The 13,970-nt window shown below is 42.8% G+C and overlaps 2 protein-coding genes across 7 annotated transcripts in view; both read right to left on the bottom strand.

Annotated features, from left to right (window-relative positions):
- Positions 1 to 7,071, bottom strand: part of PIP4K2C (phosphatidylinositol-5-phosphate 4-kinase type 2 gamma) — a 39,348-nt gene extending 32,277 nt beyond the window's left edge. The window contains exons 1-2 of one of the 2 annotated variants that reach the window (XM_061614664.1): positions 6,807 to 7,071; positions 2,259 to 2,342 (exon numbers count right to left, since the gene is read on the bottom strand). In XM_061614664.1, the coding sequence (XP_061470648.1) occupies positions 2,259 to 2,342; positions 6,807 to 6,935 (213 nt within the window). In that variant the 5' untranslated portion in view covers positions 6,936 to 7,071. The remainder of the gene's footprint in view (positions 1 to 2,258; positions 2,343 to 6,806) is intronic. The other variant, XM_061614665.1, reaches the window with a different exon arrangement.
- Positions 7,072 to 11,618: 4,547 nt separating this feature from the next.
- KIF5A (kinesin family member 5A) overlaps positions 11,619 to 13,970 on the bottom strand; it is a 70,056-nt gene continuing 67,704 nt past the window's right edge. For 3 of the 5 annotated variants that reach the window (XM_061614659.1, XM_061614661.1, XM_061614660.1), the window contains exon 28: positions 11,619 to 13,018. In XM_061614659.1, coding sequence (XP_061470643.1) covers positions 12,858 to 13,018 — 161 coding nt within the window. In that variant the 3' untranslated portion in view covers positions 11,619 to 12,857. The remainder of the gene's footprint in view (positions 13,019 to 13,970) is intronic. The other 2 variants (XM_061614662.1, XM_061614663.1) reach the window with 1 other exon arrangement.

Here is a 13,970-nt window from a genome sequence, read left to right as displayed (position 1 = left end):
GCTAGACATATTTTTTAAACATCCTCCACCAGTTTGCAATCCAGGAAAAACATGGAATAAAAACCAACAGCCTGGCTGCCACAAGAGATCCGGATAGGATCTGTACTTATACAAAACACAAAGAGGATTGAAGGTGACTAGTCAACATGCATGTTTGGGCCTGGCTTTTCTGCAAGTGAATGATCACTGGCAAAGTTTAGGGGTCAGAAAAAAGTGGGGGGGGGCGGCCCACAACATGGTATTCCACATAGCCATGATGAATTTCAGAATGGTCTGGCCTCTTCTGCTCTGCACAGCCCGTATCTGTACTGCCACAGCCCTTTCTCCTGCAGAGAAAGTAAACCAGCCCAATGCTGAGGTAAGTGTGAGCTAACAGCAGCCAGCATGATCTGGTTGGGGGGGGGGAGAAATGTGAAAGCATTTGTGTATTAATAGACAATTGTGTGTTATTCGATGAAGTGCTCAGTTCTGCAACATGTATACATTACGCAAATTAAACAAACTTGCTCTCTCTTACTTTGCATAATTTAAGCTGCAAAAAACAATAGTTAAGAACAGAATGTTCTGTCTTTGCCAGGGAGAAAAAGAAAGGCAAAGATCTGTTGGAAGACATGGGAGTCCTGCACCCAGTCATAGGAAGAATTGTTCAGCTACGTCTCTCTGGCTTCTGAAATTTCCACGGATATTATCTACAGACTTTCAAGAATATAATTGCAAACATTAGGGCTAAGAACTTACCTTCTAAAAAAAATTAAAATGCTAGGTCTTCAGGAAGCTGAATCTCGGGCTCAAAACCACATTCTGTGGGCTTCTGGTGTGCCCCAGAATCACAGCATGCATACAGGCCTACTTATAAGCAAGTTAGGATTGTAATACATGTCATATTCATGACTGTGTAGAGAGAAAAGAGTAATAGGTATTCTATACTGACTGATGCTGAATATGGTACAATGATCTTGCATACATAACACCAAGAACAGGGAACTCATGCTCCTCTAGATGCTGTTGTTGGGGTCCAGTTCCCATCAGCTCCAGGCAGCATGGCCAACAGTCAGAGATGATGGGAGTTGAGTCCATCTGGAGGACTGCTAGTTCCCTATCCTATTACACTGTTATTAATTTATTCCACGTTTACATCACTCTCCCCACAAAGAGTTCGTCATAGTTTACATACAGTTCCCACATAGTCTCCCATCAAAGCAGCATAGAGAGCCAAGACCAGCTTAGCTGCAAAACAGGAGAACTGCATCAGGCACCTTTGGATTTTTCCCTAACAGAATACCCCAGTTCCTGTCAAGAGGATCAATGGGTTTTAGTAGCTTTTCCATAGTTCAGACTTCTTGGAAAGATCAACATTACTGTTTGAGCCTACAGGGATGATCCAGTCTGTCATATCTCCTTTGCAGTAAAAAATCTGCATGACTCAATATGCTGCAGAGAAAACAGTAACCAGAGCAAATTGACCTGGCAAATAATTTGCAGAGAGATGTGGTTGCAAGCTTTCTTGGCTGATATTCCAGAGATCAGTAGTCTTCTGGCATGGGATAATTTGACCTATCACTGGTAGACACGGTGACCTGGTTCAGCCATCACATTAAACCATGGTTTAAAATAAACAATGGGCTGTACTCAACTAAATCATTAGGCCTGTAGAATGACTTCCACAAGTACAATGGAACTTCCCCTCCTTCTCCATTCCCCATACATCTTCTACACCACCCCCAAATCTGCTCCAGAGGGCTAGAGGAAAACCCAGAGCAGATGGGGGGGGGTGCAAGGGGAAGGAGAAATTCCACTGTGCTCACGAAAGTCATTCCATGCATGCAGTGATTCAGTTTGAGACCAGAGATGGTGAATTGAGGCCAAGAGACAATGCCTTGTCAATGCTAGAGAACTCAGTGTGATCCAAGGATAAAGTCTGCTCCAGCTCCCTTTCTCTAACACAAAGAAAAATCACCACTGCTTGGTAAAGCTGTTAAGAGGGAGAAAGAGAGAGAGATAAGGACCGTACAGTGCTATGCATATTAAAAGCGCTCCATACATAATTATCAAGTCTCTTTGGTATCATTCCCAGCACAGAAAAAGGGTCAGAACAGAGTCGATGCTGCTAAATGAGTCAATACAGCTTGCTGTTTAATAAGCCAGTACTAAAATGGGAGCTATCTACCACCAACATTAATAGCCATACAGAGGAAGACTGCACACACGGGGTTAAGAGGTTAAAATGATCTGGGAACACCAAAGCCAGGATATATTACCAGAAAGTTTCCATCCAGGCCAAGTGAAAGGACCCAAGACAAGCAAGGCAGTCTTAGCTTCATCAATTCTATTTTATCCAGTTTCTTGGGAGAGAGAGAGAGAGAAAAACACGAGCCACACACCACATTATTTTTAGGCACAAAAGCAAGCATAGCAATCACACTTTGGAAACACTGAAGGGCAAAACGGAAGGAATCAAACTGGCTTTTCGTACATCAAGAGACTTCCGCCTGCAGCAATCAAGACTGTTTGCAAGGCAGAAGGGCAGGCTACGAGGCCCACGTACCAGCCGCCTCCTTCCTTCTGGAATCTGAATTATCCTGGTGCTGTGCCACGGAGCTCATATGCTCCCCCAGCCCCCAACACTTGGGGGTTGTAAAACTGCTGGAATCATAGGGAAAGGGTCAGTCAAGCTTAGAGAGGGCATAGAAAGGAATGTGGTTGGCCTGCTTAAGATCTGTGCACACATCCAGCAAAGAGATGCAATTACTGTTCTACAGAAAACACACGTTATGCATCCAGGTGTAGGCTAATTCTCTTCCTAGCTGAGGCCTGAGAGGCCAACCTTCTTTCAGAGCTTAAAAACGAAGCCAGGCTCATCACAGAGGACACAGCAGGGAGCACTTCAGGGACTGCAGCTTCTGCCCAGATGCTTTAATAAATTTATCAGAGCACTGCATTCTTAATGCTTTTGCAGTGCCCCAAATAAGGCCATTGCTGTCCTTCTGAACAATGGAAAGGAGTATATATCAACAAGCAGTCCACGGTGTCAAGGGCATTCATGGCCCAGTTCTGTTGGTCATACCATAGGTCAGCCTTTCGCAACCTTTGGATCCCCAGATGTTGCTGGACTACAACTCCCATCAGCCCCAGCCAGCATGGCCAATGGTCAGGAATTATGGGAACTGTAGTCCAGCAACATCTAGGGACCCAAAGGTTGTGAAAGGCTGCCATAGGAGCATTCTGACTGAGAAATCCAAAGCCAAGACCACCAAGAATCTATACCAAGAGCTCTTGGCTCAAAACCCCATGTTCTATGAAGGGCAAAACCTAAACATCCTCTCCTTACAGAGAAAAAAGATTCAATTTTGACCAAGCCACACTTATACACTTCAAGTTAGTCTTATACCTTTCCCATTACCTCAGGGGGGGGGAGAATCTACGCACAGGTTCATGGGGGACTTCATAAAGGACAGGAAACACACTCCATGGGATTACACGAAATATGTCTCCCAATGGGACCAAACCAAGACTAAAAAGTGTCATAAAGAAAATAAAAATGATGCATGCTGGAGAGCAAGATTCCATCATCCATCCTGAATCTTAGACTCTATGAAGTCATCTGAGAAGTATTCCTGTAACACTAATATAATGGCACGGCACTCTGGAATGCCTTCCCTGTTGACATCAAGAAGCTCACCACACTTCAACCATTTTGGAAACTTGTGTTGTGCTTCAGGCGACTTTTAGACAGGCAGTGTCACAAAACTGTGGAAATCTTTTACTGCTGATTTTATGATGTTATATAACATACAGCAGTATGTTGTATAGAACGTGTTATTTGAGTTGTCCTTTTGGGACTTTTAGGGAGGCTGTTTTGTTCTGTTACAGCTGATGTACTCTTAATATGTAAGCTGCCTTGAAGGAATTTTTATTGAGAAAGGCAGCATATAGAAGTTCTAAAATAAAAAATAAAATAAATTTTAAAACACGTCAAAGTGACAAAAAAGGACAACAGAAAAATCAGTAACAGCATAATCCTGTTTTCCCAAAAGCAACTCCCACTGTGTTGAGTGGAGCTTATTCCCAACTACATGTGCGTCCTAAGACATCTTTGCCATTCCAGCTACCAGCTACAGATAACCTTTGCCAGGAGCTTCTGATGCAGGAGAGAGAAGTCAACTAGCCAATCATAATCTTCAGCCAGTCTGAGCCCTGTAATGCAGCCTGTTCAGATGAGAGGGCTTATATAATCTCTAGTGGTTGATCCCAGCAATAGGTTTTATGGGGTTGAGACAGACACACCAGTCATTACTGAAGGGGATTGGTATAATATTGGTACCCACTGGAGAGCCATCAGAAAGGTTGAAGCAACTGATCCACCAATAGCTACAGATCACCCACAGGATAAGGTGGTTTGCAGGAGAGAAGCATTGCTTTTATCTTACAAATCAATAAATGCCACCATTTGGGGGTTGACATGCAACACCCAATAATGGATGTGGGCTATTTCTTCGCTTAGTATTGAAAAATAGCATATGGCCAATAACACCCTTTACCCTGAGCAAGGATTGGACATGAGCACAAGACTGACAATCCTCCAGCAGCAAATCCCATAGAATACTGGTAGTGGGTCAACAGCAAAAAACAACATAAACAGGCAAGAATTGGGGGTGTAAAGAGGATTTCCTGAGACAACAGTTTAGCTATTACATAGTTATTCGTCCCCAATTGAGACACTTGTCCACGCCTCTTGCTTCCCAGTCTAATGGAAGGTAGAAAGTAAATGTTAAGTGAATAGGTGGCTAACCCTAGAATTGGATTCAGTGATGATCATGGACAATGATGGAACTGTAAAGGCAATCTTCAGGTACCCTTCAGTACAATACCTAATAATGACAGCAAAGACTTATGCAGGTCCCAGGGAGAGAAGCATATCTGCTCAGTATCTGGTAATAATGGGGGGAGATGCCAACCTACCATCCCATTGAATGAGTCTGATAGATGAGAGCATCGTTTGGTAAGAGATTAAAATGAAGAAGTGCTGAAGGGTAGCCAATCTGGTGCCCTCCAAATATTGTAGACTACAACTCCCATAAACCCCAACTAGCACAACCAACAGTCAAGGACAATGGGAGCTGCAGTCCACAATATCTGGAAGGTACTATCCTGTCTATCCCTCTCCAGACCCAAATCAAGTGAAGAGGATAGGCATTTTCAGAATGAAAGGCAGCATTTGGAAAAGAAATACACTTGAAAATCTTTATTCATTTTTGTAAACTGGTGAGAATTCTTCAATGCAAAATTCCAAGATTATGATCTCAAATGGAGAGAAAGATTGTTTGATGTCAGATTCACACTGACAGGTATGCAAGACACAATCTGCAGATAGGTGACTCAAAGAGCCATCTCATGCATGTTTACTTAGAAGTAAGACCTACTATGTTCAATAGGACATACTCCCTGGTTAAGTGTGTTTAGGATTGCAGCCTGACTCCTTTCCAAACCTCCACCTTTTCCTGTGACTATGTGGTATACTGGAGATTACCCTTCTGTCCCAGAACCCCAATATACTAGTCCCAGGTACAAGGGAAATATCACTGATTATTGGGTGAGCATGGACTGGTATCAGTTCCAGATGCAGTTACCACCTGTAAGCCTGCTACTTGTCACTACACCCTTCTAACTAAAGAATTGTTCTTCTCTTCTCCCACCGAATGGCTAAAATAGTCAGAGCACCTCTCTCTCCTTCATGTATGGATGCTGGATGGGGCCTATTCATGGACACAACAGAAGAAACACAAGTATTCCAATTGCTACAGCCTTATGACATATAAGGAAACAATCTCATCCCAACTGTGGCAAACTTAGGGGATAACTGTGGATTCATAATTGGAATTCTCGATTAGCTGCCCTAGTATCAAATGGACAATCCAGAATTGGAAGCAAGGGACAAGATATGAGAGAGCAAGGGACAAGGAGTGAGACAGAGTGTGTGTACACATACATATACACAGACATTTCCCCCCAATATTCACATATATACAACATTTGATAATGATTGCTTCAGCCTAGCCCCAAATACTAATCCCCACAGAGCAGGAAGATATCATTTGACATTACTATCAAGATACAACCAATTTACTTATTGTTGCTATTTACTTTTAGAATATTTCATTTTCAAATAACTATTACGGTTCCTTAGCATGCATTCAAAAAAGATTGCAACACCTACATTAATATAAAGTCAATATAAACAGCAATAATAAAAGTATAACCAAGTAGAAAATATTATTAGCCAAGGTGTGCACAGCACAAGGTGAACAATTCCTAGCCCCAGGTATTTGGGTGGAGGGTCAAATAAGAGGGACAGAAACTATAAGCTATTACGTCTCAAATAGTAGATGATGAAGTGATTTATAACAAGGGAGGGAGAAAGATAGAAACAAAGAAAGGTTGTGGGAAAGAAGAGGTTTGATACCAACGAGATTGTGTGTATAAACATCAGGATAACACTTAGTGCATCTGATGAAGCAGATTCGGAGCCATACAAGCATATACCATAGTAAAGTTTGTCAGTCTTTAAGGAGGGGTTACAGTCTTTAAGGAGTTGTGTTTGCTACAAGAGACACGTCCACCCCTCTGGCAATTATTACTATTCCGAGCGGGATTGGGTGTGAGGGGTGTGTGCGTGTGTGCTTTGTGAATGGATTCAAAATAAGGACAAGACTTCCGCCCATCCACCCAGCCCATGTATCCGCCACGAGGGAGACCCTACCAACCCACTCTCCCCCATATATTATCAAGGGTGAGATCGAGAAGGTTACCTGATGGTTAATCCCCCAACCCAACACACCCAGCAGAGGGTCGGCCGATCGCAGCACCTTCACACGCTGCGGCACAAAGTGTTTCTTCTTGGTCTTCGTGCGCGTTCCCGGCCCCACCGAGGCTGCCATCCTCGGTACCACCGTGAACCCTGCCTGCTCTGCCCTGCCTTGCCCGCCGGTCTCTCAGTCTTGCCGCCGGCAACGGAAGCAAGGATCAGCTGACCCTGTTGGCATGTGACCTAAAGAAAGGGTGGGAGACTATGACATAGAGGACAAGGTAAAGTGACGCACGGATACGCAGAGAGAGACTGCACTTCCGGCAACAATTGAAAGCCGCCATTGTGTGCCTAATAATGGGAGCTGAGCGACGTCCGTTCTAGCTGTTTGCGAATCACCATGGTGAAAAACTACTCTATGCTGTGCACGGGAAGTTAGAGGGGCAATTTTAGACCGGAAGTGCTAATAGGGACTGAGATAGTATGATGTTCTAAGTTTCCTCCTTCCACTCTATCTCTATGGGGAAGCTAAGAATCACGCTGCATAGGCGGGCGAAGAAGCCGAAAGGAAGGACCAGAGGGGGAAATAGTTTTAAGAAGGCACGTCAAAATATGAGGATGCCGGTTCGCTGAGCCCTTGATAAATGATTAAGTAGCGGCTTTCGGAGAACGGCTGCGTAGTTTATTTTTTTGCTGCAGTAGTAATTGCCACGAGTTACGAGGGTGTTTGCCAGACACGTGTCCTTAAAGGCTGTGTGGACGCTGGTGCGGAAAACTCCGATGTACCCCCGGCAAAGAGAAATGCCGCATAATGTTCGGAGCTGTTTCAAAGCGGCCACATTGTTTCCCTTGACGGGATCTACTCCATCTTATAACAACTACACAGGAGCTACAAATTCAGCAGCGTCTCCCCCCCCCTCCCCGCATCTCCGTGTTGGAGAATGCTGTAGCAACAGCATCGGTTGAACGTCTGCTTCCCATGCAGCTGTTAAAAACACAATGCAATGGGTGGGGAGAAAGTGTGCTTAGCTGGTGAGTACTTGTGAGGATTTCTGCTTCTCAGGTGGTAACTAGTCTTTATAGCGGCTTGGTGCAGATTTTAGCAATTGGTAATTTTTATTTTATCAGGATTTTCTGCGCATCAATCTGCTGTTAAAGGCATACTAGGCTATGTTTTGTCGTTCCTTCCTGGCTAGGTGGCAATAGTACGAGTTGCCATTGTGATGTCCCTGTATTTTAATATCTGTAAATATGGTAAGTGCAGGTTTATTAAGTGATATATGGTAAGTGACTGAGTGAGAGGGGGGAGTACATGGGCTGGAATGCTGGAGAATGCTGTATGATGATAGGCTGAGCGTTTGAGTGGCGGAAAGTATAAATGAGAGGATGACAGTTGGTTCAGGGTTCTGTTTTGTGGGGCAGTTGTTGGCGATTGGTTGTGGAGTGTGGATTGGAGTTGGTTGTGGGTTGGATTATATTTGGCTGGTATTTAGGCAGAATATATATGACTGGAAACATAAAGAGTGACACTATATGAAACCATACACTTGTTGAACATCCCTAAAGTAATCTTGTTATTTCCTGGTGTTATCAAATAAATACTTTTATTGGTTTACCAAAAGCCTGATCCTTGGCTGGGGATTTACAGACCAGAAGGGAGGGCAGGGTAATTACCAAGGCTGGAGGGAAACAGTATCAATGGTGGCAGCGGTGAAGGAAGAAATTGTAACATCGTCAAGTATCCAGAGCAACCCAGGATTGTATGCTTTATAGACAAAGATACAAGGGGTTTGTGGACAGCAAGGGCACCCAGACACAAAGTAACAAGCCATAGGGAGACTAAGACGAAGTCTCTAGCAGTATTATTTACAGGGAGTGACTGGTGGTGCTGCCTAGCAGTGGGATCTTGTGAGATCTGTGCTAGGGTGAGCTAAAGAAAAAAAAGTGTGATTCTGACTGCTGGTAGCCATGGGTGGGAGTATCACAGGTGGTGCCAGTGGGAGGAACATTACAGCCATCTTAAAATTTAGTATGTTATGTCCTGTGATTAGTAAAATACCCATGCATCAATCATTGCAGTAGTTTATATGGAAGCAAAGTATTGGGACTAAAGTTTGGCACCTGAAATACTCCCATGTGTGGAAGTACATTTTAGTGAAAGCAGTGGATTTAGAACAGGGATATAGCTGCACTTGCATTAATGCCAGTGTTAGGTTTATTTGTATCAGAGCAAAAGGGTGAGTGGTATGATACCAACACCCCAATCCTCAAAAGAAAGATTGATCTCTTTTTTTAAAAAAGAAATGAAATGTATTAGAGGCAGGAAGATTGCACTCTCATCTGGAATCTGTTTCCTGAAGTGACTGCTTCACATTGTTGAATGGTTAGGTGTTTACAAATCCTGCCCACAGTTATTTGCTTTTGCAAAATAACTCTATAAAAGTTATTGCTCACAGAATTTTTAAATAGCTCATCTGCTAATGCATTCTCATGTTTGTTGTTTGTGGCAATTTGACTGATCTTGTTGCCCAGTTCAAACTGCAAATTGGAGTGTCAACTCAAAATAAAAATTACTCAAAGGAATGTGTGCCCAAGTGCTACTTGAAATGGAAGCCAGAGCACCTACTTAACAATTTAATAATAATACTTAGTGTTTACAGAGCAAGTGTTTAAAGTGCATCACTTACATTTTTATATTAACACTGTAAGGTAGGTCAGTATTATTGTCTGCCTTTTGCAGACTGAGGCTAAATGACAGTGGCTTGTAAGGCCACAGTGAGTTCATAATTGAGGTGAGATTTTTACTGGAGACTTCCTGGGGCACACGCTTGGCTTCTACATGTCATCCAACCTTGTTTACTCGATATAGGAACATAAATTTGGTGTTTCGAGTGAAAAGTTTAAGGGGGATACAACCTTCCTTCTGATGTAGTATATCGTACGAGGCTTCCTTATGCCACTATCTGTATAGCCCAGTATTGCTCACTCTGACTAGCAGCAGCTTAGGTAGGGTGTCTTTTACATATCCTACTATGTGACCCATCTAAGTGGATATGGGATCTTCTGCATGCAACACTTTATGGCCCCCGTCAATGTCTAGACATCACTAGGAAAACGTTACTGCAACTTCAATGGGGCACTGACGTTCCTGAAACAAAACCTACAAATGGATCCTTTGTCACCAAGCATAAGGTGCAGACTATGACTACTCACAACTGTGACATTATTTGATGTAATAATGCAGGAAACAACTGGTGCATACATCTTCTGCATGTCAGGTGCCATCAAGATCTTGCACAACTATGAAAGGTGAGAGTTTGTCCTTGAAAAAGCAGATCACCAAATCCTATGCCTGTTGGGTAATAAGTACCTTCAAATAAAACTATGGTACAGACATGGAGTGGGGGAGAAGTATATTTTGTTGCCCAATCCAGTTTGCATTTAGCATTGACACTGATTATCAGCAGGACTTCCACAGGTATGGAGCACATGAATTTGTTCTTGGAGGAGACATCATATACAAAGCCTAAAGAGAGATGTAACATTAAAGAGTGGACTTCTATCACACATACCATTTGAAAGCAATTTTCCGTATGAGTACAACTGTGGGCAACAGTGTTTTAACTGGTAGGATTGCCAAGAATCAGATAAAATTGTTTTTTGGGACAAATAGGCCCCAGACCACCATTTGGCCATTTGTTCTCTAAATCAGAACAGTGGGTGATATTCAGTTAAGTCATAATTAGAATAGACTTATTGGGCTTTATCTAATGCTGCACAAGCACAGTTCTACTTTTGCAATGGGACTTTTCCTTCCTTTCTTCCCCTGTACACCCAAAAACGTGCTCCAGGTAGTCTCCCAACCGTTGAGTAGATTTTGGGGCTGCAGGGGGGAGGAGAGGAAGTGAAAGAGTGTTGCACAAGCAGAACGGCAGTGTTGGATTCAACCCATTGAAATGAATTTTAGCATGTGTCCTATATTGTTTAAAAAATTTAAATTGTTTTAAATTGTTTTTTAAAAGATGTATTTTAAATTGTATTTGTTTTTAGTTGTTGTAAACTGGCCAGAGAGCTTCGGCTATGGGGCGGTATACAAGTTTAATAAATAAATAATAAATAAATAAATTAGTACCATATTTGCAAACATGGGGTGTTCTATAAGATGTCCACTATCAGCAATGTAAATCCCTTCAGCCATTATATTTTATTTCTTTACATTTATATCTCACCTTTCTCCCATCATGAAATCCAAGGTGGCACACATGTGGTTCTCAGGAGGTCACCCACCCAGGCCATGACCAGACCCAGATTTCCTTAAATGCAGCTTAGGTTCCAGTCTTGCATGTCTTCAGACCATACAATGGAACAGTATCATTTGTAACCTAGATGTGCAAATTGCCCATTACCAACAATGCAAATTTTCTAAATGCGTATGTTCTTCAGGGCCATGTTTCTCATTCTTTGAGTAGCTGAAAATTTGTTCTGTCCGTCATGCATGTTGAAGGGTTCTGTGAAGTTCAAAAGTCTGAATATTCATGCAGCAACCTAAGTTGGTCCAGCCAAATATGGCATTTTACCTACCGTACATCTTCAGTCTTTGAATATCAACAATGCAGTCATACCATTTACTGAATTGATATTTTTAGTCTCTCAGAAGGACACACCTCAAATAATTTCTTGTTCCTCTTGCAGTTTTCCATTTAAACTATACTTTTACCTGATATACAATGAGACAGAGTTCAAAATGTTTTTAACATATTTGTTCATTTATTTTTTTAAATAAACTTCTGAATATTCTGACATGCAACATTTGGTGTGGTTTGAGCAGACAGGAATAAAATGACAGGGTGTCAGCAGCTCCAACAAGGAGGCCAAACAAGGCTACTGCCATTAAGGATTTTGACAGCAAGCAGACCTGTAAATCCCCCCCCCCCAAATAAGAGCTGTCATCTCTCCTCCTTATCCCACATCCCTGTCTACTCTTACGTGACTCAAAAGTGGTGATATGAAGATGTGCAGTGGACTCACTGTTCCCCTTAGGGACATAAATAGAAACACAGACTAAAGGCCACTGACCCAGCTATCAAGAGACACAAAAAAGGAGCAACCAAAAATGTGCTGATAGCAGCCTCGTTTTGTCCCACTTTGCAGAATCGTTAGACCCTAGCCTGCCTTTTTGAATGTACAGTGTTTGTAGTTGAACAGGACATGTTAGAGAACCAACAACCAAATCCCTTCTGTCTGCTCTGCAAACTGTATTCCTCTCCCCCCCAAAAAAAAACAACTCTGCTTCTCCCTTTATAGAATGAAATGGAGCCCCTGTGTTCTTTATGCCCAATTGCAGGTCTAGCAGGAGCTACCCATCTCCACCACCTTATTCTTATGCTTCCTCCTTTGTTCCTGTTGATGAAACATCAGCTTATCACCCCTCTCTGTTAGCAAGAGATCAGCTCATTAACAAAGGATAGGCAGCATTCCTAATGCTGTTGTGCCTACTGAAGGAGATGAGCTGCACAGCTTTGAAAGCAAGGAGTAAGTAGCTCTCTTCTGCAGAAAACAGTAGCTGTTCCTGAATAGAAGTACCTCAATGATCCCCAGTCTATCGTCAAGTCCATCAATCGAGGCTCAAGCACCATGGTGGACTCTAAAAGGTGAAGCTGGTTGCCCCTGTTTTATGCTTTTTCAGGAACATCCAGTAGGGTGTTGAACCAGGACATTATTTTATTTTTTTGCAGAGTCAGCTAACACCTCAGGCAGTTATTTCACCCCACCTAGCTAATAACCTGCAGATGCTCAACTTCCATAGGGCACAGTAAGACCTGGTTGACATCAGGGTTCTGCATTACCAGGCTAGGATCAATAAAGTCTGAGGGAGATGATTTTTGCCCTTTCTCGTAGGCAAGAACCTGTTCCCACAGAAAGATACTTCTACATTGGGATTCTTCAGTGGCAGCCAGTCCCTTAAGGCAACTGAGGCAGGAAAAAAGGAGGAGCCCCAGGCTCCCGGACTAAGGAGCAGGGGACCAATGAAAGTAGTGAGTATATCATTGTCTAGTTAAGTAAGTAGAACAGAGAAACAGTGAGAGTGAAGCAGCAGCTGGATATATATACAGGACGCGGAGAGAGCAGGATACACAAACAGGGCCCATTTGTAGCTGAGATCATGGAAAGCCAGGCTGCAGCATGCAGAGTTGAGGCTTCCGTCCCAATTAGAAACTAAAAGAGAAGAGAAGAAGAAGAAGGAAGGAAGGAAGAGTAGGTAGGGATGGTCTCAAGAAACCAGGCTCCTGTTCTCCAGCTGCAGATAGAGGAACAGAAGAAGCTGCTTCAACGGATGGATACGAACCCACCAGTACACTACGTTCAAGATCAAAGGCCCTCCTCCGGGTGCCTACTCCGAGGGAAGCTCGGAGAATGGCAACAAGGGAGAGGGCCTTCTCAGTGGTGGCCCCCAAATTATGGAATGATTTTTCTGACAAGGTGCGCCTGGCGCCAACACTTATCTTTTTGGCACCAGGTCAAGACTTTCCTCTTCTCCCAGGCATGTTAGCATGTGTTTTATATTGTTTTAAATTTTTAAATTGTGTTTTAAATTGTTTTTTAAAAGATGTATCTTAAATCGTATTTGTTTTTAGTTACTGTAAACCGCCCAGAGAGCTTCGGCTATGTGGCGGTATACAAGTATAATAAATAAATAAACTGACAAGACCACTGATTCCCCAGCTTTGTTCCCCATGGACCATTTGAAAACTGCTGTGGCTCTTGGAGAGCCGCTTAATGATTTTTCTGCCAGTTGCAGCAATTGTACTGCATTGTGCTAAATGCCATGTGGTTTTTAATTGTATTTTTATGGCTTCGTTTATTTCTTACATGTTGCATTTTATTGTATTACAGTTTGCATTCCATAGAATTCAAATTGTAATACAATAGATGCGAATTAAAATCAATATGAATAGTTAATGTGGTGGATGTGCAGTGTCCTGTCTTCAACCACAAATCCACAGACATGCCACGGACCACCTGAATGAAGCTTGCAGGCCACAAGCTTGGGACCACCTGCACTAGACTATTTGTCCATTTTGCTGAGTATTGTCTACTCTGACTGGCAGCAGTTCTGCAGAGCCTCAGGCAGAGAAGACTCCTACCTGAGCCTTTTCAGGAGAACATA

This window comes from Rhineura floridana, chromosome 3, assembly GCF_030035675.1.
Source record: "Rhineura floridana isolate rRhiFlo1 chromosome 3, rRhiFlo1.hap2, whole genome shotgun sequence".
NCBI lineage: Eukaryota > Metazoa > Chordata > Lepidosauria > Squamata > Rhineuridae > Rhineura > Rhineura floridana.
The sequence above is the reverse complement of the archived record's forward strand: the minus strand, read 5'-3'. Positions and strand labels throughout refer to the sequence as shown.